Source organism: Oreochromis aureus, linkage group 8, assembly GCF_013358895.1.
Source record: "Oreochromis aureus strain Israel breed Guangdong linkage group 8, ZZ_aureus, whole genome shotgun sequence".
NCBI lineage: Eukaryota > Metazoa > Chordata > Actinopteri > Cichliformes > Cichlidae > Oreochromis > Oreochromis aureus.
In genome coordinates this window covers 16,990,420-17,012,953 of record NC_052949.1, presented here as the reverse complement: position 1 = coordinate 17,012,953, position 22,534 = coordinate 16,990,420, and the positions used below count along the sequence as shown (strand labels likewise).

The 22,534-nt window shown below is 41.4% G+C and overlaps 2 protein-coding genes across 5 annotated transcripts; both read right to left on the bottom strand.

Moving 5' to 3' along the window:
* Window positions 1-320: 320 nt before the first annotated feature.
* LOC120441511 (fibroin heavy chain-like) lies at window positions 321-8,480 on the bottom strand. The gene is made up of 24 exons (XM_039616792.1): window positions 8,363-8,480; window positions 5,652-5,702; window positions 5,498-5,551; window positions 5,352-5,411; window positions 5,067-5,114; window positions 4,942-4,986; window positions 4,809-4,859; window positions 4,582-4,617; window positions 3,811-3,852; window positions 3,667-3,717; window positions 3,513-3,572; window positions 3,345-3,428; window positions 3,190-3,270; window positions 3,025-3,075; window positions 2,895-2,942; window positions 2,773-2,817; window positions 2,231-2,272; window positions 2,079-2,120; window positions 1,711-1,758; window positions 1,554-1,616; window positions 1,390-1,440; window positions 1,218-1,295; window positions 1,030-1,086; window positions 321-775 (listed from the first exon to the last, which is right to left on the bottom strand). The coding sequence occupies exons 1-24, from the start codon at window positions 8,427-8,429 to the stop codon at window positions 321-323; spliced, it is 1,710 nt and encodes a 569-aa protein (XP_039472726.1). The 5' UTR covers window positions 8,430-8,480.
* Window positions 8,481-14,216: 5,736 nt separating this feature from the next.
* Window positions 14,217-21,052, bottom strand: patl2 (PAT1 homolog 2). 4 transcript variants are annotated; one of them, XM_031749292.2, is made up of 19 exons: window positions 20,842-21,052; window positions 20,490-20,643; window positions 19,157-19,446; window positions 19,005-19,067; window positions 18,862-18,915; window positions 18,618-18,782; window positions 18,408-18,473; window positions 18,179-18,324; window positions 17,638-17,712; window positions 17,438-17,561; window positions 17,204-17,321; window positions 16,772-16,878; window positions 16,633-16,686; window positions 16,395-16,537; window positions 16,159-16,315; window positions 15,666-15,806; window positions 15,246-15,343; window positions 15,026-15,166; window positions 14,217-14,930 (listed from the first exon to the last, which is right to left on the bottom strand). In XM_031749292.2, exons 1-19 carry the CDS (start codon window positions 20,863-20,865, stop codon window positions 14,897-14,899), a joined length of 2,154 nt encoding a protein of 717 aa, XP_031605152.1. In that variant the 5' UTR covers window positions 20,866-21,052; the 3' UTR covers window positions 14,217-14,896. The 4 variants fall into 4 exon arrangements, with proteins under 4 accessions (XP_031605152.1, XP_031605150.1, XP_031605151.1 ...); XM_031749290.2 differs by having other exon boundaries at window positions 17,638-17,715; window positions 20,842-21,047; XM_031749291.2 differs by having other exon boundaries at window positions 17,638-17,715; window positions 18,179-18,321; window positions 20,842-21,043.
* Between the last annotated feature and the right edge of the window lie 1,482 nt (window positions 21,053-22,534).

The following is a 22,534-nucleotide window of genomic DNA, read 5'->3' as shown; positions in this document are numbered from 1 at the left end:
TAGATTATTTGACTAAACCTGCGACAATGAGCTTATCATTTGTAGAAAAAGTGTAACCATGTAGAAAATCTATGTTTTGGTGAATCCACAGTGTGTGTAAACTAATGCAAACTAAACTAAATTATGACAACTTTTTGTTACCCAGTTTTGTTAACCAGAATGAAACTTCCAGTTCCATGAAAAAGGTTACTTGCAGTTCCAGTAATAACAGCGATAACTTTGATAAGATTTCCCCCGAAGTTAAAGTACTACATTTATACATCTTCTTTTCTCTCTCTCATTAGGGTCACCACAGCGATATGTAATATTACATATTGGTGCTAGTAACCCTGGTAATGGTACTTGCCTTCTGGATAGACAGCTGCTGGGCCTGGTGCTGGTTTACTCTGGGAAACCCTCTGTGCAGGTCTGGCTATGGGGAGCTTCTCTCCCTTGATCTGTGGACCTGTGGTTGAAGACTTTGGGTGTTTGGCAGGAAGTGCTGGAGCTGGTTCTGGTGTAACCTGAAGGACCAGCGGTGTCTGCTTGTAGCTTTTTTCTTGTGGCAAAGGGGAAACAAGCTTTTGGTATTTCTCTTTTGACACCTCAGCATGGACACCACCTGTCAGGGGAAAAGGCACTGCGCCACGAGTTATTGCTTGTCGGAGGGAAAGGCCCTCCAGCGGTGCTACACTTGGCTGCTCAGGAGAAAGAACTCCACCTTTGAAGCTCTTTCCACTGAATTCACCTGCACCCTTTCCATCTTGACCTTTTGTATTCGGCAGCATGTTGTAACCTGCAAAAAAACCAAACAAATCTAAAACCCTAACAATCAGATGAGCCCCAGTGATCAAGCACTTAGCGACAGTGGGAAGGAAAAACTCCCTTTTAACAGGAATAAACCTCCAACACCATAATTAAAGAATGTACAAATGTTCAAATGTACACACCCGGCATTTGTCTGCTTAAGTTTACAGAAGCATTTTTGTAGTGCTATCTAATGATATGGGATCTTAACCTTGCACCAAACACATGCACAGGAGCATTTACCTGCATTGGCTGCTTTAGGGAACTGCCCTTTAGTTACACCAGCAGGGCCACCATACCCTGTTTAAACAGTGCAGACATTAGAAACACATGAGGGGCCATCAACAGATGCAAAAAGAAAAAAACGATTGATTGACCACGACTAAGTTGTTTGGTTCTCAAACGCTGTATGTGTTCTGCAGAATTCGTACCGCTGTCGAGTGTTTTTACGCCTTCACTTGGTGCTCCAAGTCCTTTAGTATTTTTCTGAGGTTTTGACCCTCCGTACCCTGCAGACAGCATCAGAATCAGAACAGCATTGAAGCTCGGGCCTAGCTGCTGGAGTTTCAAGTATGAATTTGCCATCTCATAACTCAAACTTACCGTAAGGTTTCCCTCCGTATCCACCCAGTGCACCATTTCTAACTCCGTGACCTAGTGAGAGAATTTAATAAGAATTTCTCAAGGCTGATTTTTATGTTTAAAAATGACAATTTTGATGTGAATAAAAATTAGCAAATGATAAACAATAAAGAGTGGATTGTCACCGTTGGGTTTGGCTGTGTATCCTTTGAGTGCATTAGCTCCAGGCCCTGCCGCAGCTCCATAACCTTAGTCAAACACGAGGTTATATAAATACACCAATGGCATTAAACCAGAAACATGTACGATAGAGCACCAGAACAGAAAATAGTAATTGGTTACCACTGGGTTTGGGTCCATATCCATTGGCAGCAGGACCTTTCCTATAACCTTGAGATCAAATAAATCATTAAAGAAACTTCCAAACTTAATTTAACCTTGTAAAGCCTGAAACATGAAATGACTGCCAGGAAATTAAATGTTTTTGAAACTCGGATGTTTATTGAACAGAAAAGAAACTGTATGAGTTTTAATCTTTATGATTTTGGGTACATCTGACATTTTTGTGTAATTTATTCTGGTTTTTCATGGGGAAATTATCACACTGATTTTTTAGAAGCAACAAAAACTCATGCATAAGGTATGATATACTTAGCCTTACAGAGTTAACCACATTTATTTTTGTGATGTGCTTACAACACGAGTATTACCTGGTTGTGGTCTTACTGCACCTCCTCTGTAGCTTCCATATCCTGTCAAATGTTCATAAAAGGAGTATTAGTAATATTCAAATAGAGATTTAAGATGTGCATCAATGTTTTGAATCGTAAACTGAAATCTGAAAAAGAAGGAATGGTCTCACCGTTGGGTTTGGCACCATACCCGTTTGGAACATTTCCGAAGCCTAAAGAAATACACAGGAGAAAAATGACAGTTGTTCTGAAACGCTATCCATGATTCACTCATAGATCCTTTCATTCAAGTTAAAGCTAAAGATTTTTTTTTGCACCTGGATCAAAATAGTCAGAAACCAATCCCCCTCTCTATGAAGAAGTTGGGAAATATGGGGTGTGGTAGGGGTAATTTCACATTTTTGATTTGGCAGAAAAAGAGATTTGTACTCTCTGCCAAACCAGGGGCCTTCTTTTTGTTAGACGAATGTGTAAACCATTACACAGTGCCAGCCTGTGCACACATGACTGTAAAAAAAACATAATATTTGAGGGAGAATAGCATCGTTGGCAATTGATAGCTTGATGCTAACGGCATGGAAAAGTTTTCTACCCTGTTTGAAAATCCTGTTGTTGTTTTTTAGCATAAGTCACCTTTAAGAATAAAGCTAAATACTTATATTCACACTGACTTAGGTTCAAATATAACATTTTATTGTGGATGCACAGTTACCTGGCTTTGCAGACTTGGGAGCTCCACCATTCTGGGATCCATAACCTTAATAGTTTCACAAGCAGAAATTTAATATTTAACTTCCATGTAGCAATAATATTTATTTGTGCATGTTAACCTACCATTTGACATGGCTCCATTCCTGAAAGGTGCTCTGGCCCCAGCATAACCTTTACAATGATGAATAATGAATAATAAATTTTATTTTATAGCATTTGATTTATACACAAATATTCACTCTGTGATCTTTACCGTTGGGTTTTGCTCCTTGTCCATTGGAAGCACCAGCTGCTGCACCATAGCCTACAGTTTCAACATTGCAGCATGAGTTCATTTATGTTGAGTGTATAGATGAAGACATAAAGTTGAAAAGCAGAGAAGCATGTTGTTATCGCTTGGCAGTAATCATTGTCCTACCTGGCTTTGGTCCCTTCATCCACCCATTTCCATACCGATGCCCCAGACCCAAACCAGCACTGCCATAACCACCATTGTAACCTAAAAACACAGATAACCAGTACATTAGCCAAACACACCTGTGGGACTGAGCGTGTGACATCTATATGACTCACCTGCCATGGGCTGAGCTCCATAACCTTTATAACTTCCAGCAAACTGAGGCATTCCCAGACCTCTGAAGGCTCCCTTACCCGGTCCTTTATTCATGGATATATAGATGTACCAATGTTACATCACAGTTTTCACCTTTGTGGACAACAAAGCAACTGAAGTTGCATTACCTGCCCCGTAAGGTGGTCGGCCATATCCTTTCATAGGTTTACTTCCAGCTCCTCCTTGGCCTGTTAAATATTTTGAGTAATTAACATATATGTGTGCTTTTAAAAGACAAAGAGTCCAGCTGCCTGCTCCCAAATGACCCATTTACTTTCTTACCATTTGGTCGTGTCCCATAGCCAGTCGATGGACCAGCTACAGCTCCTTGACCTAAAGAGTGATGATAATATACAGAATTGTAAAACTATTTAATTTCCTTTTTTTAATCTTCATGTATTGAACTTCATTTTTAGCAAACAATACCTTTGGTGTTAGGCACATTTCCAGTAGAACCAGCACCATAACCTGCAACAGATGTGAGGTTCTTAATTTAATTAACACCTTAATCATGACCCTTTCCAGTTTTAAAACATTGTTATGGTTTTATAATTCACAACCAGGTTCTTCACTAACACCAAATCGATAAAAACATAAAGAAAATATAGTTATGTTAAAAAAAGAAAAAGTCACATGATTCTGTACAGTCCTTTGAAAAACTAAATACACCCTTTCTGCAGGTTCTGCAGCAAATGTGAGCAGCACTCTAAAAAGTTTTGACAGTTTGTTGCTCTGGAGCATTCATGTGTGTGTAGACACAACTCAACATCTTCCTGTTCCACCAAATTCACCCCAAGATGAGATCATGCAATGCTCAGAGAATCTGCAGAATACCCAAGAGCTGCTTCTCAGACTCTGCATCCCTCAGTTAGCATGTTCAATTTTGAAGTTCATGACATGATGATGATTTAGATTTTGATCCCCAGGACACCAACCAATCTGCAACAGCATGGTCCATACCCCAACCCGATTGAAATGCTCTCATAAGATCTTAAGAGAGCTTTGAATAAACACAAATACCCTAAAATCTCAATGAACAAAAGCGACATAGGGTGGACCAAAATTCCTCCACAAAGATGTGAGAGACTTCATAGAGTTTATAGCTGCTAGAGACAGTTCTACAAACTACTGAATCATGGGGTGTTCTGAGTTTTGAGGACTGTGAAGTGAGAGTCCTTTTTCATCTAACTGTCTTACCATTGCCTTTTGTTCCATGTGCAGCAGCTGCATTACCTACAAATAAGCAACACAACAGATTCTTTAATGATCAGAAACCGTTTTAGTCCCAGTATCATCATCTTGCTCATTATTCCGCCACACAGCCACCACAAGAAGGCTTTAATAATCAAGACAGTAGCATAAATGGAAACTATGCTAGTTTTCAAGTAGAGCAGTGCTGTTGTATTGGTTTACATGTTCGTTACCATTGCCTTTAGGTCCTTGCCATCCATATCTGCCATCCTGAGCGCCATAGCCTGCAAAAAGAACAAAGTTAAAATCGAATATGATTTAGTGTAGATGTGTGAGGCCTTAGTTATAAAACATGTGTTGTAGCACCTTTAGTTTGTTGTCCATTGGTTGGACTGGCTTTAACAGGATATCCTGCAACAAAAAAATTCACACAGTGATTTTTATCGTGCCATTGATCATTAAGTGGATTTTAAAAGTGGAGAAGTGTCTACCATTGGAGTTATCTCCATTTTGGTGGGATAAAACTGCAGGATATCCCCCTGAATTAGAAACACAGTACCAACAGAGATCCAATGTTAGAACAAATCACTGATTCTGAGATGTAACATAACTACTGAATGTGCTTCAGTACCGGCATCAGAGAAAAATTTGTTGTAGGAATATGAGTAAACATCAGCACAAAGATTTCGTAAATGTACACAGTAGGGGTATGGACACACATTTACTGTTTGCATCTGTGACCTCAGTAACAGCAATGAAACTGTGTTATCACTGACCGACTCCCTTTGTAGGATAGCCAGCATATCCAGGTTGTGGCCCCATTGCCCGGCCCACACCTTACAAAAAGAGTAAAGAGGACATAAACCTCAAAATCAGGCAAACGGTTCAGTTTATGGTTTTTGAAGCTGTGACGTTAATTTACCTTTTGATGGCATCAGCATTGCTCCTACACCTCCACCATTCTGCGGTGTCCTACCTAGAAATAAAGAGTGTGAGACTGTGAACAAAAGCTTGTGACTTATGTGGACATAATGCAACAAAGGTGACACAAAGTGGACAGGATGTGATGGACTCACCATTAGGCTGTGGAAGTTGTCCATTATATACTCCAGCCACAGCATCGTAACCTTAACACAAGATGCTGAGTGTAAGACTACCAGTTTAAAATTAATAATAGTAAGAAAAACATTTGGATTAGCAAAAATATCCTCTGAATGCACCAATTTTAACCCACTATATAAAGCATTGGTCTCAGCCATTTATTTTACATCCTTAAAGTGTTTCAGATTAAGTTAAGACTACAAATTCAGATGAAGCACACTCCGAATGAAAGCAACCACACTCCGAATGAAACCATCTACAACTTTCAGAAAGCCTCTAACCAGACAGGAAGTTAAATGCAGGAGACAGGAAATGCATCACTGCTGTGGTCACCGCATTGATGATAAATTAAAGAAAGGAATAGAAAACATCCCTGAAGATATCTGGCAATGGTGTTATATAAAACAAGCATAACTCTGACAAGTGAAGCAATCAGACAATACATTTTTACCCTGTTATATGATCGGTAAAATCATACTGGAGTCTATGTAATGTAAGCAATATTAAGAAATTTGTATTTTCCATGTTTTTAAAGAGCGGGTTGTTTTTCCACAGCATGACAGATTTTAATTTTTATGACCCTGATGAAGGCCACAAGCCGAAACGCGTTGGTCAGTTAATAAAGTTGTTCCTCTTTATTAACTGGCCAGCGCGTGTCGGCTAAGTGTTGCTGGAGTTCCTGCGTTATAAGTTTCTCATCCTCTCCATGCACCTTGGAAGTAGGTGAAGTTGTGCCAGAAATCTTTGCTGTAGATTTTAATTTTTAATCAGATAATTTTTCATTTGGGTGTGCTTCAGAAAAGCTCACATTATTCAGTTACGTTAGATGTTTTAGTGTTTATGATAAAAATGTGTAATTCCACTTAGATGCTGTTAGTTAAAAGTATTTTTGTGCTTTTAGATTCTTTTGTTCACATATTAAATTAGCGTCCTCCTTTAATTTGAATATAAGGATCCAAAATAACAACAAAAATGTTTAGATGTCTTCCTTTGTTCACTTTTATTTGATAGGCAGTTTAGCCCCCTCTCCAAAAGAACGGAGAATGGAGCGACTGTGTCGGAGGTAAAACTATTCTCTTACTTTCTCACAGAGGGATGTTAAATTTAGACCGCCGCTGCCACAGCAGCTTTGATTTCACAAACCGAGGCTGCGAGTGAAGACAAAACTAAATACACAGCTCCCTCGCATCATCACAAGGATACTTGGTAGAGGGTCGACCAGACGAAAGAGATTTACGGCTCATCTTTCTCAGATTTCGGTTTAACACGATTGTTAGAAATTTGGCAGGCAAGCCTGACTAACATAACCGACTTTATGTTATTTCAGGACTCCTTGGAGTCCGGATAACTTGATTCCTGAGGTTTTTGGGAGTGCAGCCAGGATATTTTGGGAGTCTTGCAGAATACATAACTACATGTACACTTTTATTTATTCTGAAAGAATCGAAAAAATGTCTTTCCTGCATTTCCTTCTCACATCGTGAAAGGAAATCTTAAATTCTCTGACTTTGCATTAAATTGAAACACATGTTTCATGTTTTCACTGTCATTTTGAATCCAGCCCTCCAAGGGTTGATAGTTATACAATACAATACAATACAACTTTATTTATATAGCACATTTAAAGACCAGAGGTACACCAAAGTGCTTCTCAATAATACAATAATATGAAATAAAATTAAAATTGCATAAGGATGCGATAGCAAAGTGGAAAATACACCACCAGATGAAACAGAGCACTAATTAATCGGCAATGCTAAGTTAAATAAATAAGTTAATAATCGTAATTTAAAGGATTGAATAAATTCAGACATGCGAATATCAGCTGGAAGATTATTCCGGTAATACAATAATATAAGTTAAAATTACATATAGGTGCAATTGCAAAGTACAAAGGATATGGTTTCCACTGACCATGGAAACAAATTACACAGTGTATGTCAATAAAGACTTTTAACATGGATGTTTCATTCATTAAGATCCAATGTTTCTTTTAGGAAACATTTTTAGGTGTTCAGGGGTTTTTTTTGTGAGCAGTATTTATTTTACTCATGCAGAGACACGGCAGTTAGGAAACAGATATGGTTACAGGTACGGTTCAGCTATAACAACAGAGCGAATGCATTTTCCAGTATTGTTCTAAGTGCTGCAGTTTCCTGTTGGTGAAAGGAGACTTGTCTTAAAGCTTTACTGTCATGGCATTGACTGCAAAGCCAAATTCTAGATTTAGGAAGAAGTCATTTAATTAAAGCAAAATTAGGAATAAATATTCTGATTGTCTGGTTTTTACTTTCAAACAAAATTTCCTTCTTTGATATCAGGAAATATGGACATGGGGTGCAGGAAAGGAAATGATGGAATACAGACTGAGACATGTCTGATGTACAGACACATAGATCGGCTCCTCTGTGCCAGTTACATCATCCTTGGCCATATACCAGCTCATAACTCAATCCCAGTTTTCCTCCTTCTCTGCAGCACTCTGACACACTAAACTACACCGCTGGAAATATTCCAGTAACTGCACTTACTAACCGGTTATTTCATGTAGCCTGTATTCATTTACATTCATCCTAACATGGTTTACCTGTAAAACAATTTGGTTACTGTATTTTGAATTGTTAAAACAGACACACACAAATAAATGTAAATCAAGCGTTAAACATCTGCACTTCAGCACACTCACCCCCTGTGTGTGCTGCCTGCACCAGCCAAAGGATCACTGCACTGTGAAGAAGAAGTTGTCCCACCATGCTGGACCTAAAAGACAGTGTTTTTGAGACCCAGCGGGAGGATGAAGATGGTGAAGCAGATGTTCCGAAGTGGGGAACCTAACCTGATTATGAGGCCCTAATATACACTCAGCTCTGAGGCGTCCCTCCTCTCACCAGCTCTGTTTGTGCCAGACCCTCCCCCACTTACTGGCAGATGCACCCGAGGTGTGCACACACTAACTGAATAATTGGCCTCTTAAAGTACATTAACACTTAACAGAGAGAAGCAAAGAGAGGGAGATTACCAGATTGGACATTGACTGATGACCTGTGGAGCGTGCATTACACATACAGGCTGGGCCAGCTGTTCTGGAATGATTTCTGATAGTTTTAAAACTATACACCATTTTTAAAAGTATAAACTGAAAGAAAAGAATCAGAAATGATTTTGATGTAAGCAGGAAATTTAAGTAAAGAAACCCTCAGTTTCAGGACACAGTGTCATTTATTTAATACAAACTAAACCAAAATAGGGAAGCAGTCTGTGAAAAACACTGAAAAAAGTACACTGTGAAACTTTTTTGCCTTTATTTGGTTCTTTTTCAGTTATTCTGTTGTAGATTTGCTGCTGTAGTTTGGATTATTGTCCTGTTGCTGATCCAATATGAGCCAAGCTGTCAGGCTAATGGACACATTTAACTCTAGAGTACTTTGGTATACAGAAGAGTTCATGGTTGACTCAGTGACGACAAGGTGCCCAAATCCTGTGGCTGCAAAACAAGCCCAAACCGTCACACCTCCATCATCATGTCTGACAGTTAATATGTGCCGTTTGTGTTTTTTTCTTTGCCAAACATGTCACTGTGCTTTATGGCCTCCACTTTCTCCTGGCAACCTTTCCAAACAAGCCATAATTAATTATTATAATTGTACTCACAGGAACTTTAACATTTAACATGCTTCCTGAGGCTTGTGGAGTGTGAGCTGTAGCTCTTGGTTTTTCCAGTTTCCCATGTTTGACCTTGAGGTGAATTTTTTGGGATGTCCACTCCTGTAAAGATTGGCAGCTGTCTTGAAACTAATTGTTCTAATTATAAAATGATGGACTTCACCAACAATCACTGCTAATGTCTTTCCACCTTCCCACTGTGTTAACACACATCTGAATGCTGCAGACGAACAAAATGTCAAAACTTCTGCTTTCATAGAGGTACCCACACAAACTGATGATCAGTTAATTAAATGCATTTGATTATCAGCACCTGCCTGCAACATGCCCTTTTAATTTCTATAGAAGCAGAAAGGTTGTATTTAAATAATAACACAGTGTTCATCTGAAGAGTTAAGACCTGCTTAGGACAACATAATATTTAATGTCCTAATATGTGAAATATTATAACTTAAAGACGTGTACTTGCTTTTTTCCATGATTATATGGATGGATGTTTTTATGAATTATAAATTTATTAGAATTAGAAACTTTTTTTCTACTAACATACAAAACTTCTTAAAGAAATTTAATCAGTTACATTTCCAAAACTCTCAACCACATCTAATCCTTTAATAGTGACAAACATTCAGCTGTAGCCATTAAGTCGCTCTATTTCCACAGTGCCCGCAGTTTTGCTATGCAAACGGGTGCACAGTCATCAGTGCAGTTACTTATGTGTCTAAAGCATGAATAATGTTCCCCTGAAGGTTTGTCAAAATAGCAGGTAGACGACGACACCGGTCACTCTTGGATTACAAAAGCACCGTACAGCATAAAAACAACCGTGAACAGGAACTGAGCCTCATCCGTGCAGCCAACTATGGAAGGACTGATTAATGTAAATATAATCCATCATTCAAATTGCTGCACTACAGTGACAGAACACAGCCAAACTAAAGCTATGCATGCAATGACATGAATAGGCAGCATTATAGCTCTGTATTTAGATTAAAGAAAGAAAATACGGTTACTTTGGTAAATATTTCCAAAGATCAAAACTTCACAAACAGAAAGCTCAACATGCAGCCCCTCTGAATGAAGCCTTATTTTTGAATGGACAATAATGACATCACTTCCATATGCAGAGTAGGCAGCTGGCAGAGATAATGATGATGGAAACTTGAGTGAAGTGCGCTTGGTGCTTTTTTCACATCTCTTTCAGCCTAAAACGTCTTCACGGTTCCAGCCTGCACACAGAGCGGCTGCATGTGTGTTTAAAGTGAATAAAAAGACAAAGATCTCTCACCTTTCGCACAGATTCCTCACCTAAAGTCCAAATCCTCTTCCTGTGGGGTCAAGAAGAGGTTAATGTCTCACTTCCCAGCCCACCCAAACCTGTCACATACTTGGCTTCTGGACAAACTGAGACAGCTTTTCACCACCTGGTAATGAATGTGTCTTTCAGTTCATCACTGATCACTCAGCTACCGAAGCTTCACATTTAGGTTCTTGTGATAAGAATTAGTAATAGCAAGGCCCTTATAGGTTTTTATACGATACCTATTTACATATTAGGTGTTAAGATGGTTTATAAGTGTTATAGTTATCAGCTAATCCACAAGTTGATTTTTTTTTAACATTTCTTTACTTATTTTATCCACCATAAGATGTTCATAATTAATTCAATTTCATTTATATAGTGCCGATTCACAAAAAAACCAGTCACTTCAGGTTCAGTGATTCTGTATGATAAAGCCCTGGGTGACAGTGGGGAGGAAGAACTCCCTTTTGACAGGAAGAAGCATCCAGTGGAATCGGGGTCAGGAACCGGCAACCATCTGGAGTTGTTGTCTCGTTAATTATCGGTTTCCCTGATGACTCCTTGTCCATTTTTTGTACTCCTTATTTGAGTTCAGCAGTAAATCGGGTCTTCTGAATCAGTCAGTTTCCCTAGTATTTTTGGGGAAACAGGGATTACAGAGATCATTTTAGAGATTATAGAGATACAGGATAAAAGACACACCATGTGAGAGTAAAGAGAAAGGTTAATGGTATGCTGCAGAGCTACATGAACAGCTGAGGAGTGACTAAAGGTGAATGATGCAGAAGAAATGCTCAGTGGATGATGGGATGTCCTGCAGCAGTCTGAGCCTATAGCGGTATAACTACGCGATGGTTCAGGGCCACCGAACCATCCCGGGAGAAAAAGTTTTTAGCTGCCTGTTTCCTGAATCCCAAACTGGGAGCTGGTTCGACAGGAGTGAGTCTTGAAAGGTCCTGCCTCCCATTTTACCTTTTCAAAACGAATGTTTAAGACATTATTTTCACTGATTATTCAAGACTTTAGATGTAAGGAAAAGGGTTTTTAAATCAGTTCTAGATTTAACTGGGACCAAGTAAAGAGAAGCCAGTATAGGGGAAATATGATCTCTCTCTCTTCCTTGGAAATACCAATGCTGCATCGTTTTGGATCAACTGAAGGCTTTTTAGATTATTTGACCTAACGTTTTCTAAAGCTTATTCACAGTTCAGAATCACTCTTATTTACCTTATACAGAGCCTCAGGTTCATCCACTGTTGGAAACTGTTTCTGCTCCTCACCATATTAAGGCCAACTTTCTTCTCATTGGCTGCCCCTCATAAACAAGATTTAAACAGAATATGGCAAAAGCCCTTCTCTGCTCACAACCAAATCTATGTGCCTAAAATGACCAAATTAAGGAGATCCCTGCTCACTAACAACATATAGAGCAACAAACTTGGGGGAAAAACACGGTCAGAGACTCTTTTAGTAGTTTCTTCAGTCTCCTGATTGCTTGCTGTTTCAGCACTTGTACCATCACAGCAAACAAATCCGTCTAAACACAGATGCCGACCTCTAGTTCATTCCTAAACTGCCTTTACTGCACTTCCGCGGTGGACTTTGGTTTGACACGGTGGTCAGGATGTTGGCGTCTTGCTCCGTGCGCCATAAAAAAAGCTCGGGACCACAGAGCAGCTTTTGTTCAGCAGGGATTCTCTGACTGCACACACCCATGTCTGCCATATGCATTCCTGTCCAGATGTTGATCCTGCAGCTGGCAGAGGCAGCCTGGCCAGCGAGGATCAACATCAGCGTTTGGTTAACAGCCAGGGAGGAGGAATCTTTGAACACGAGCATCTAACAGGAGTTGGTGCTGGTAATCCAGCCTCACCTTACATCACTGGCAACAGCTGTGAGAGCAGAGTGAGAGGTCTGAGCAGGAGTTTAAGGGAAAGATCAAATGTGAAATACTTGAAATAGACTCAAGCACTTAAAAAAAGAAAGCAACCAGAGTTTTAAAAAAGTTTTAGAAGACTTCCTCAGATCGATAGATATCAAATAAAATAAAATGCGCTCTTAAAAACAAAAATATATAAAACAGCCCACTTCAGGTATAATTTAAGGGCCAGTCTTAATAGTTTAGCTTTCTCTGTGATCTGCATACTCAAGACTGTAGAGATGGACGGTGCAGTGAGGTCACCAACGATATGCAGAGCCAGCAGAAATGTCTAAAAGCAAGATAAATTAGCTTCGCCTATAAATGCTGTAGTGTGAGTCATCGTTCATGTTTCCTGCCCCCATCCATCCTAGCCTAGTTAAATTAGAGAAAACCTGTGCTCAGTCAACAGGCCTCCGCCTCCAGGACACTGTGTCTAGGACTTAGGTAGTGCAACCACTTGCAAACAGTATTACCAGGAATAACAGCAAAACGTGTAATGCACATTATAATCACTTAGTTTGAGATGTGGTGTCAGCATCAATCAGCCGATCACTGTGCCTGGGAATCTCTTCCCACCGCTGTTAAATAATTTTTATTAAAACTTCTCTTTAGGTGATATATTTGAATTCACTCCATAAATCTGCCATTTTCCATACCAGGCTGCTACAAAACAGATTCTTTAAAAGTGTCTTTGATAAAACATGCAGATGTAACAATTACTTTGAATGTGTTGATGGAAAAGTACAGAGGACGACCTCTGAGAAGACATGACAGGCTGCTAAGAGAGGAACTGTGTGGTATGAGGAAGTCAGGAGAGGCAGAAGAGTGTGCAGGACGTGTACGAAGACAGTGGTAGGACTGACAGATGAGGCTGGATTACATCAGGAATCAGCTCCGAGCCTCTTCGTGTATGCATGTTGAAGGACAGGCTCACACAGGAGGTCACGTGGAAATCTCCCTGGGCTGATATTTGCAAACACTGATCTCCAGTGTGAGTATGTAACAGTAAAGCTGCAGGAAGCAGACGTAGCGAATGTGGGTGACATTCAATACCTGGAACAAACCATCCAAAGCAACAGGCAGTGCACAAGAAAGGTGGAAAAGAGTGCAGGCAGGGTGGAGTGGGTGAAGAGGCGTGCCAGGGGCGATTTCTGACAATGATCGCAGCAAGAGCGAAAGAGAAGCTTTACAAGATTGTAACGAAACCTGGAGTTATGTATCGTTTGGAGACTGTGGCACTGAAGGAGGAGGAAAGAAAAAAAAAAAAAAATATCCACAAGGGACACGATTATAAGACCGGGAGGAGGAGACAAAGACAGGTAAGGCTGAGGTGGTTTGGACATGTGAACAGGAGAGAAAGTGGACATACTGACCCACAGAGACGCCAGGCAGGAAGACAGAGTAGACTCATGGGTGTAGTTAAGTGACATGCAGAGAGTTTGTGTGATAGGAGGATGCTGAGGGTAGGGTGAGAGAGGCAGACGGTCCACTGTGGTGAGCGGACCATCTGCCAGAGAGCATTTAAGAAGTCCAAGATAACAAAGATGAGGTCTGACGAGAGCAGCAGGAACCTGCAAAGAAACTGCAAAGAGCACAAAAAAAAAAAAAAAAAAAAAAAAAAACACACCATTTCACTTCATTTCTGCAGACTTGAGCAATTTCAAAGTTTTTTTTTTTTATTTATATTGCAAGTGCTGTACAAAGGTGCAGTTTAAATTATTCCTGTTTCCAAATGAATAAATAAAATCTCTCTTCACAACATAAACTTTTCAGATAGAAATTTACAAATGCATCCTATTACGTTCACTACAAGTATAAACAATGCAAGCCCTTCAACAAAATCCAAAACCGCACGGCACATTGATGGGCCACAACAACGTCCTTAAATGGTTTTCAAATGGTCAACATATTGGTTCAGCTGTACAATCACACACTACTATACAATCCACACCCTGGTCACCAAGTGTGAAACAGCACATTTAGAAGTGACTGAATCTAAATGTAGAGGTTTAAGGTCCAAATCGGGAAAATGGGAGGGTTGCGATTTCATTGTAACGCTGATGTAACCTACTGGAAACCAAAGTGAGGAAAGTAAGATGATCAGATAAAAGGAAAACAAAAAAAGAGGGAAACAGTTCAAGTGCAAAAAAAAAAAAAATGTGAGGGAACAGGTGAGGGGAGGGAATAAGAATCAAAAAGGTCAAAGGACATTAAATGCACATATATAGCGTCCGTTTCAATGAGCACCGAGGGGGGTTTGTGCCTCGCCTCCTTTCACTCTAGTGCTCACGGCATCCTGGTCATCAATAGAACACCAGCCACCGCTGTCCACCTTAAGATGGAAGAGCCAGGCATCCAGTAACAGACCTGAATGAAGATATTTGGTGATGTTTGCATCTACGTCCACGATAGTTCTATTAAAGCAATTTAAGTCATCATCCTCTAAAGCAAAAAGAACCTACTCCATGTTGCTTTTCAGCTGATGCACCGTACGCTTGTCCAGGTAACGGCAGAAGAGAGTGAGCAGGTTTGAGGGCAGGAGGAGCGGCTCCACCAGCGAACACTGGGATAGTTGTCCTGCCACCTGGAATATGATGTCAGTCCTAAGAGAGAAAACATCAGTCTCAGGAGTAAGCTTAAACCCGTCACTTCATTTAATATTAAAACCTAAAAGACTCCCACCAGGTCTCAAAGTCCCCGATGCTGGGCTCTAGAGGAACACCCGAGGACAGCAGCTTCTCTCCATGGGAGAGCAGAGCGTACAGTAAGGACAGTCCGAACTGAAAGGGAGAAGAGAAATCAACCAATAAGAACAAAGACCTGTACCACTATCCAGGCAACTTTAGGGTTAACCCTGGATTCAGTGCTGTTAGCCTCGCCTACTCAAATATACACCAACGATATTGTGATTGGTCAGATGCTACAACATCATGCTTCATGTAAATGTGCTCATAGCCGCTGATGAACCCTGGCTTAACTTAACTAGCTGATAAACCACCATGTTAAGATAAGTGAAGCCAGAAAATAGAATGCCATCCTGGCTAAGCTGAACTTGCAGGGCCTTGTAATAAAAGGTCAGAGCACAAAAACAAAAGCACAGACCTTGTTCTGACATGCCAGCTCAAGACACTCGTATGCCGTTAGAGACTCCAAAGAGGTCAGATCTTTAAGGATGCCAATGAGCTGACTGAACGCCATCCCACCGATCACATTTCGAAGAGGTGGGTAAAGCACTGGAAGGGTCTGAAAAGACAAGATTAAGCCCAGTAATTTTTATAAAGACACTTGATGTTCATCATTTATGTGCATAACTCCAGCTTTGTGTTTACAGGTGTAGCTGTGCCAAGTAGGCCTGTAGAGTTTTCCTCATTTGCAAATCTCTCCTGTAACTGGAATATATCAAGGTACAATGTATTCTTCAGTCTCTCCCCGTCTGTGTAGACTGTAAAACCAGCTGTAACTGGTGAAGGCTGAGTAACATCAGGAAACCAAACAAGAACCAAAAATAAATATATCACCAAGTACAGCAAGTGGTGTTGCTAAGCAGACCTTTCAAGCTTACGTTTTCTTTTGCACAGATATAAAGCTGCCCTACCTCGTCTGTGTCTCTGCTCATCAGTGTTGGTAGGTTAGTGGTGACAACACGCAAGATTTTTAGTGCAGAATCGTGTTTCAAGAACGGCAGCAGACGGGCGACGAGCTTTTTGCCTTTGGAGATGAGCAGAAAAGGAAGGAAGTCCCCTCCCGATTCCCTGCATCAAAAATTGAGAAGTGTTTAAAATGATGAAGTCACATGTTAGGATGCATTAAATGACAAACTGCATGACTCACAGGGGATTGTGGTGCTGCAGCTGGGAGTAGATGTGCTCCACTTTCCTCTGAATCTTCTCCATCAACCTCCTTTCTTCTGCTTCGGACAACAATGGAGTTTTCATCCTCTCCGTTTCCTCCACCTCTAACAGAACCATGAACAACTGCAGGACAGAAGCCATTTTATAAGGCGGCACAAAAAAAACAAAAAACAAAAACAAAAACAACTCACTGCTGTGTCAAAGTCATAATCAGGTACCTTTTCTATTTTGTTAAGGATGTCTAATCGCTGTAGTCTGGTGTCTTTCTGAGTCTTAAATGAGGGGAAATAAAGGTCAGTAGCAGGAAAGGCAGACTGAAAACACACACAGGGAACTGCCTCCAAAATACACAATCACCTCAAGCAGAACCTGAGGCTGGACTGCATGAACAGCACTGATGGCTCGGCGAGGAGAGTAACACGTGGAAACTGCAACTTGACCCAAAGAGCCTTCAATGTGCACCACTGCAAGAACAAGAGACGCTTACACATAAGCAGAGCAACTCCTGTAGAAACCGATGCTTTCAGAAGGATCAAAAATAAGGCATCTATAAGACAAATGTATTAGGACGGAAGCATTTTAGGCCTCGTGCACCTCCAAAAACATTCAAAAAGGCAGGGCTACCTGCATGCACTATTCACCGACTCAAATGAGTCCATCAGAAGCTGGAAGGAAAAATGTTTGTTAAAACAGAGCAGCGTGGAGATCATGTCTCTCCTACTCCCACGGGGAAATTCTGGTACAAGCGTCTCAACAGCCAATGAGAAACGCGGCCTGTGCCTCACTAACCTGGCGTGTAGGCGTCTGTTTTTTTGACGTAAGGCGTGGTGAGCTTAGGGGGCTCCCTCTTGCTCCTTATGCCCAGCTCCTCTTCGGCCATCTTTGCTTCTATTCGACGATAGTACTCCTGTAACAGTTTAAAGGTTCACCGGCAATCAAAAATGAAATGCTTCTTGGTTTCCCCTCCCTCATCAAAAAATTAAAAAGCAAGGTGTATTAAAGAGCAAAGCTTTAATTTCCTACCTGATAGTAGTAGTCTTCAAGGTAAGGATTCTCACTTTGCAGCTGGATCATCTGCAGCCGGGTGATCCACTCCTTCTCTTTGGCCGTCATGAGGTTACAGTACGGATCCCAGCCCTCTGGCTTTCTATAAGCAGGTCAGATTTAGCCGTAAGTAAAGTGAATGACCAAACACGATCAAATTCTTCACTCCATGCACCAACCTTTGGAATAGCCGCTGTTTTTGACTAAGCAGTCGTTTGTGTTGGGGATGAAGCTGCGTGGCTGGACCGGGGTACCTACTGGTTAGAGAACGGTCTCATCAGCATGCATGAAATCTCAGACTGTGCTCCGTTATGAGCGCATAAAGAGAAAAGACGCATTTATACATATTAAATCTTCATCTTTCATTTCCAGAAGGCTTATACATCCAAGAACATCTGCCTGTACCTTGCAGATAAACATTAGCACCACTCACTGATATTTATGCATGACCACACAATACTCAAGCTTTTATTTAAACAGATTAAAAGTCTCTTTTTTAAAGTGTCCTAAACTATGAGAGGCAGCTTTAAACTAGCATGTTCTCTGGTGCAAACCTCACACAGAAAGGGCCCCGCCCAGGTTCACACCCAACACCTGTGAACCACTGATGCTCACCTTGAACTTTTTGTATCTCAAACTTCATGAATTAAAAATTTATAATCAGTTTGTTAAACCGGTTTTGTGGACCAAACCCATTGCAACAGCATTATCATCAAGCACCTGAAAGGCTGTACTGGATTAGAAGAGGGGCTGTAAAAGGGGGACGGCCTTGGTGAGTTGGCTCCAAAGCGAAGTTGCATCATTTTGGGAGTCTGAGGCGTCGAGGGGCAGGGGTGGGCTGGAGGAAACATGAATGCCCTGGTCTGCTTTAGTACAAAATAAAAGTCAAGATCAAATCAGATCTGCATAAAAGCACAGAAATGAAGGCGTGAGCAATGCTGGAATCAACCTGATTGTAATGCTGGCGTGGCTGACGTGGGAAGAGGGGGGATCTTGGTACTATGGGTGGGTACACCTGCATGAAAAAAAGTAGAATTTAAAAAAGGGAAGAAGTCCACAATATACAATGAGCCAGCTAATTGTTTAGAAGCAGTAACACACATCAACAGCATCTATCCAGTTACAGAAATATCCAGGTGGTAAAAAGCCGGTTGCCCACCTGAGTGGGTCCTCGATGGCCAAACGGTCTTCTGGAGTACAATCCTCTGGATTCCCCTCGCCTGACCCCATAAAGGGGCCCGGCGGAGTACGGCAAGTCAACAAAGTTGGAGTTCAGGTGCTGACCTCTACCTCTGTGACCAATCACACACACTATAGCACTGTCCTACAGAACACAGCAAGATACAAAGATAAAAATACAATGAACTTGTCATATGTATAACACGTTCCTAAGTGATCATAACCTCAAGTATGGATCCTGAGGTTCTTCTGGTTTTTCTGTAAGAGGGCATCATCGTCTAGGACGGAAAACAAACATGGAAGAGAAGCATTAGCACCACAGAAGAAAAACAGTGTAGTAAAAGGTACTTTCAAAGTTGGCACTTACATCATCCTCAAAGGGACGCTGGTACATGGCGGTCCCGCAATCTACTATGGCACTGTCAAGGCTCTTCAAAGAGCAAAAACAGGTGAAACTGAGGATTCGAGGAACTGTTTTAGTGCAATTTTCTGACAACACACAGAATTCATCTTTGTCACCTTGAGGCTCGGTCGGCCCTCGATTATTCTCATCACAGCTGGGTCTTCAAACATCTGCCCCCTGCCCAGAGCTCCTCTCTGTCCCCTACTTCTGCCGCGCTGCCTCAAGGAAGCCCGCGGAAAATACTGCGGCTTCTGTTGGGGAGGCGACGGGGCTCTGCGGGGAGAGCGAGGTTTGGGCTGTGGGGGAGGGGGTGTTGCAGGTGGTGGTGGTGGCGGCGGCGGCGGCGGAGCCTCTCCAAACTGAAGGCTGCTGCTGGACTCTTCTGTGGTCCCGTTTGCATCCAAATCTAGACGTGCAGACAAGGAACAAAAACAAACAAACAGATGTGAAAGTTGACACACTGCTTTCTGATAGGTTAACAGGTTAGACTCCTAGTTACCCTGTAAAGATGATGTAAAATGCAGCTTCACATATTTGTTTCAAGTGGGCAGAGAACCAGAAAAGTCCTCTAAAGGCTGCAGAGGTTTCCTGAAAACTTTTTTCCCCAAAAGTCAAGTTTTTCCTTTTAATCAACCAAGTGTTTTTTCACATTTAGTTTTTCAGTTTAACTATAATAACCTTGCTTATTACTTTGGTGTTGTGTGAGTAACAATGGCAGTGTTTGCGAACAGGTAAAGCTCCCCAACTTTTATTGGACCGGAGACTTTGCCGGGTCGATTCAGGCCCCTGGGCCGTATGTTTCACAACACTGGGTTAGAGCACAGCAGCCAAACAAGCACACGTTACCAAACAAAGCCCGGTTTAACCCCAAAGGCAGCACCTTATGAGCCGTCGTGCATTTAAGAAGGCACTTAAATTTGTCTCAGCTGCTTTGCTGAGTCAGGTAGTTCAGAGCTACGTCAGTGGGGACTACTGCACAACAAAAACAATACTGCAGGAGGCCGAGCTGGAGCTGAACATTTTAAGATCTTCACAACTCGGGTTGAGCGGTTTGGGGACAAAGTTACAGAGAGGAGACGCTGAGATGGTTTGGATGTTGAAGATTGAGCTGCCAGGTAAGAGGGAGAGAGGAAGAAACAACAGAAGAGGTTGTTGGATGTAGTGAAGGAGGTTGGTGTGACAGAGGGTTGAGATGTAGGCTGCGGTGACCCCTAAAGGAGCAGCTGCAAGAAGACTGATAATTTATTTCCACTTAACCTTAATTTGACCTGTAAGATAAACATTTCTAATGTTATTAAGCCTCAATTTCAAGTTAGAAAACCAAATTATCATGCTGGATTCTTACTTTTTTTTTTTGATAGTCTAAAAGCTCACGTTTAACACACAGACACGTGGAAAAAAAGTTTGTGCAGACAATACAAAGAACACCTGTAAGCACAAGCTACACACCCATCCCAAACGTCTCCTCGTTGTGGACGTTTATCTCCTCATCTTCCTCTGCCATGGCCTGCAGAAGCCCCGAGTCCATATCCGTCCCACCTTCTCCATCACTCCAGTCCTCTCCATTCTCAGGCCACTGCGGCTCGCACACCTGCTCTGCATCCTGGTGCGTGGAGACAGAGTGCTTTTTAACATTTATTAATGGAGTATTTCTAAACAGCAAATAAGCCCAATAAAAAAATCACGCAACAACACGTGTGAAGTTTTCAGTCCCACTTTCACCATCTGTTCATTCCGGGCATGCGATGGCTGCCTGATTAAAGCACACACATTAAAGAGCAGCAGGTTGAAGGAGACTTACGTGTTGCTGCTCTGAGTCACTCATAATGCATTTCACAACTTCTCTTCCTCTCCTGATGAAGCCGACGGGTCGCGATGACCTCCTTCGCAGCGTTACCCGCGTTCTCGCGTTTGACAGCGCGTGACGCTCATTAACTTTTAAGTGAGCTCACCTGTGAGGTGACGCGGAGGCGTGGACGCGTCACACGCAGCTCCCAGCAGCTGTCACGTCGCCTCCGCCCACGTGCCGCTCACATGTCGTCTGGGTGATTTTAACTCGTTACACAGTTTAGTTTTTCTTCGTTTCTTCCTGCGTTTGTGTTCAAACCCTGCCTGTAACCACTTTACAATTAATTACACACGATCCTCACTGAGCGAATAGTGACCTCTAGTGGCCAAAGTCAGTATTTTCCTCACACATGGAGCGTTTATTCGCGTTAATGGTCCAGAAGGAAAAAAAAAAACTTCCACAGTTTCTCACACACAGCCAGTGTTGCCAACTTAGCGACTTTGTCGCTATATTTAGCGAGTTTTCAGACCCCCTAGCGACTTTTTTTCTTAAAAAAGTCGCTAAAAAGATGAAAGCACGTATCCTTTTACTCTCAACAAGCAGCGGGTGCTGTAACACAGTCAGTTCTTCTTTTACTCTTTTACTCTTATGCTGTTTTGTGGATCACAAGGTTTAAAACTACTTATAAACACACACACACAAAGTAACTCCACCAGAGTGCCTATTTCGGGTCACTTTTGCCGGTCCAAGCCCGGGTAAAGGAGCAGGGTTGGAATTGTGACATTAAAAAAAACAATAATTGCTAAAAGAAATTTAATTTGTAGTTCTAAATAAACTCTAAATGCATTTAGGACGTTTTTTACTCACTTTATGTCTCTTCCACGATGTTATTTCTCTCTCCAACAACATAGGTTACAATTATATTAGCATGACCAATTATGCAAATTAGGTGATGACGTCATTTAGCGACTTCTAGCGACTTTTAGGACAACCAATAGCGATTTTCCTTACTGAGGAGTTGGCAACACTGCACACAGCAGACATTTTAAAGGACTACAACGTTTATTTACCCAGTGTCCATTTTATTAGGTACAGCTGTACAGCTGTTCATTAACGTAAATATCCAGCCAATCACGTGGCAACATCTCATTGCTTTCATGGACGTAGACATGTTTAACCCTCAAACTGTGCATCAGAATAAGCATCATACCAAGGTATGCGGGTGCACACATCCTTTTATCACCTGATCACCTTACAAAGCTAGGTGTACTTAATAAAGTAGCCGGTGAGTGTATATTTCTCCTCTATTTATTGTAAAGGAGTCAAAAACTAAAGAATGTACCATCTCGCCCTGCACAAGAAATGACTTACAGTAATTCTGTATAAATCAGCTGCTTGTCATACACAGACGTATGACTGAAAAATAAAACTAATATCATGAAACTTCCCTTTCAACATCCAATCTAATAATCTATCAATAATCTATCTTATCTATATCTTCTGATGGTTGATGCTTTTAAATTTTCTCACCAGACTTTTATCACAACCAACCGGTCACAGCAGATGGCTGCCCCTCCCTGAGCTGGAGGTTTCTTCCTGTTAAGAGGGTGTTTTTCCTTCCCACCAGGTTCTTGCCAGTAGGGAGGAGATCAAATATTTCTTTCTCCAGAGGAGCTTTTGATTTATTAAATCTGACTTATGTGAA

Bases quoted from the DNA above. Each gene is read 5' to 3' on its own strand.
- LOC120441511 (XM_039616792.1), bottom strand. From the start codon at position 8,429: ATGGTGGGACAACTTCTTCTTCACAGTGCAGTGATCCTTTGGCTGGTG. The intron at 3,076-3,189 runs GTAGGACAATGA...TTGAAACTGTAG, and splicing joins GATGAAGGGACCAAAGCCAG to GCTATGGTGCAGCAGCTGGT. The intron at 1,617-1,710 runs GTAACCAATTAC...TGTTTGACTAAG, and splicing joins ATATGGACCCAAACCCAGTG to GTTATGGAGCTGCGGCAGGG.
- patl2 (XM_031749290.2), bottom strand. From the start codon at position 20,865: ATGAGTGACTCAGAGCAGCAACAC. The intron at 19,447-20,489 runs GTGTGTAGCTTG...CTGCACGTCTAG, and splicing joins CGAGGAGACGTTTGGGATGG to ATTTGGATGCAAACGGGACC. The intron at 16,538-16,632 runs GTACCTGATTAT...TCTGTCCTGCAG, and splicing joins TCCTTAACAAAATAGAAAAG to TTGTTCATGGTTCTGTTAGA.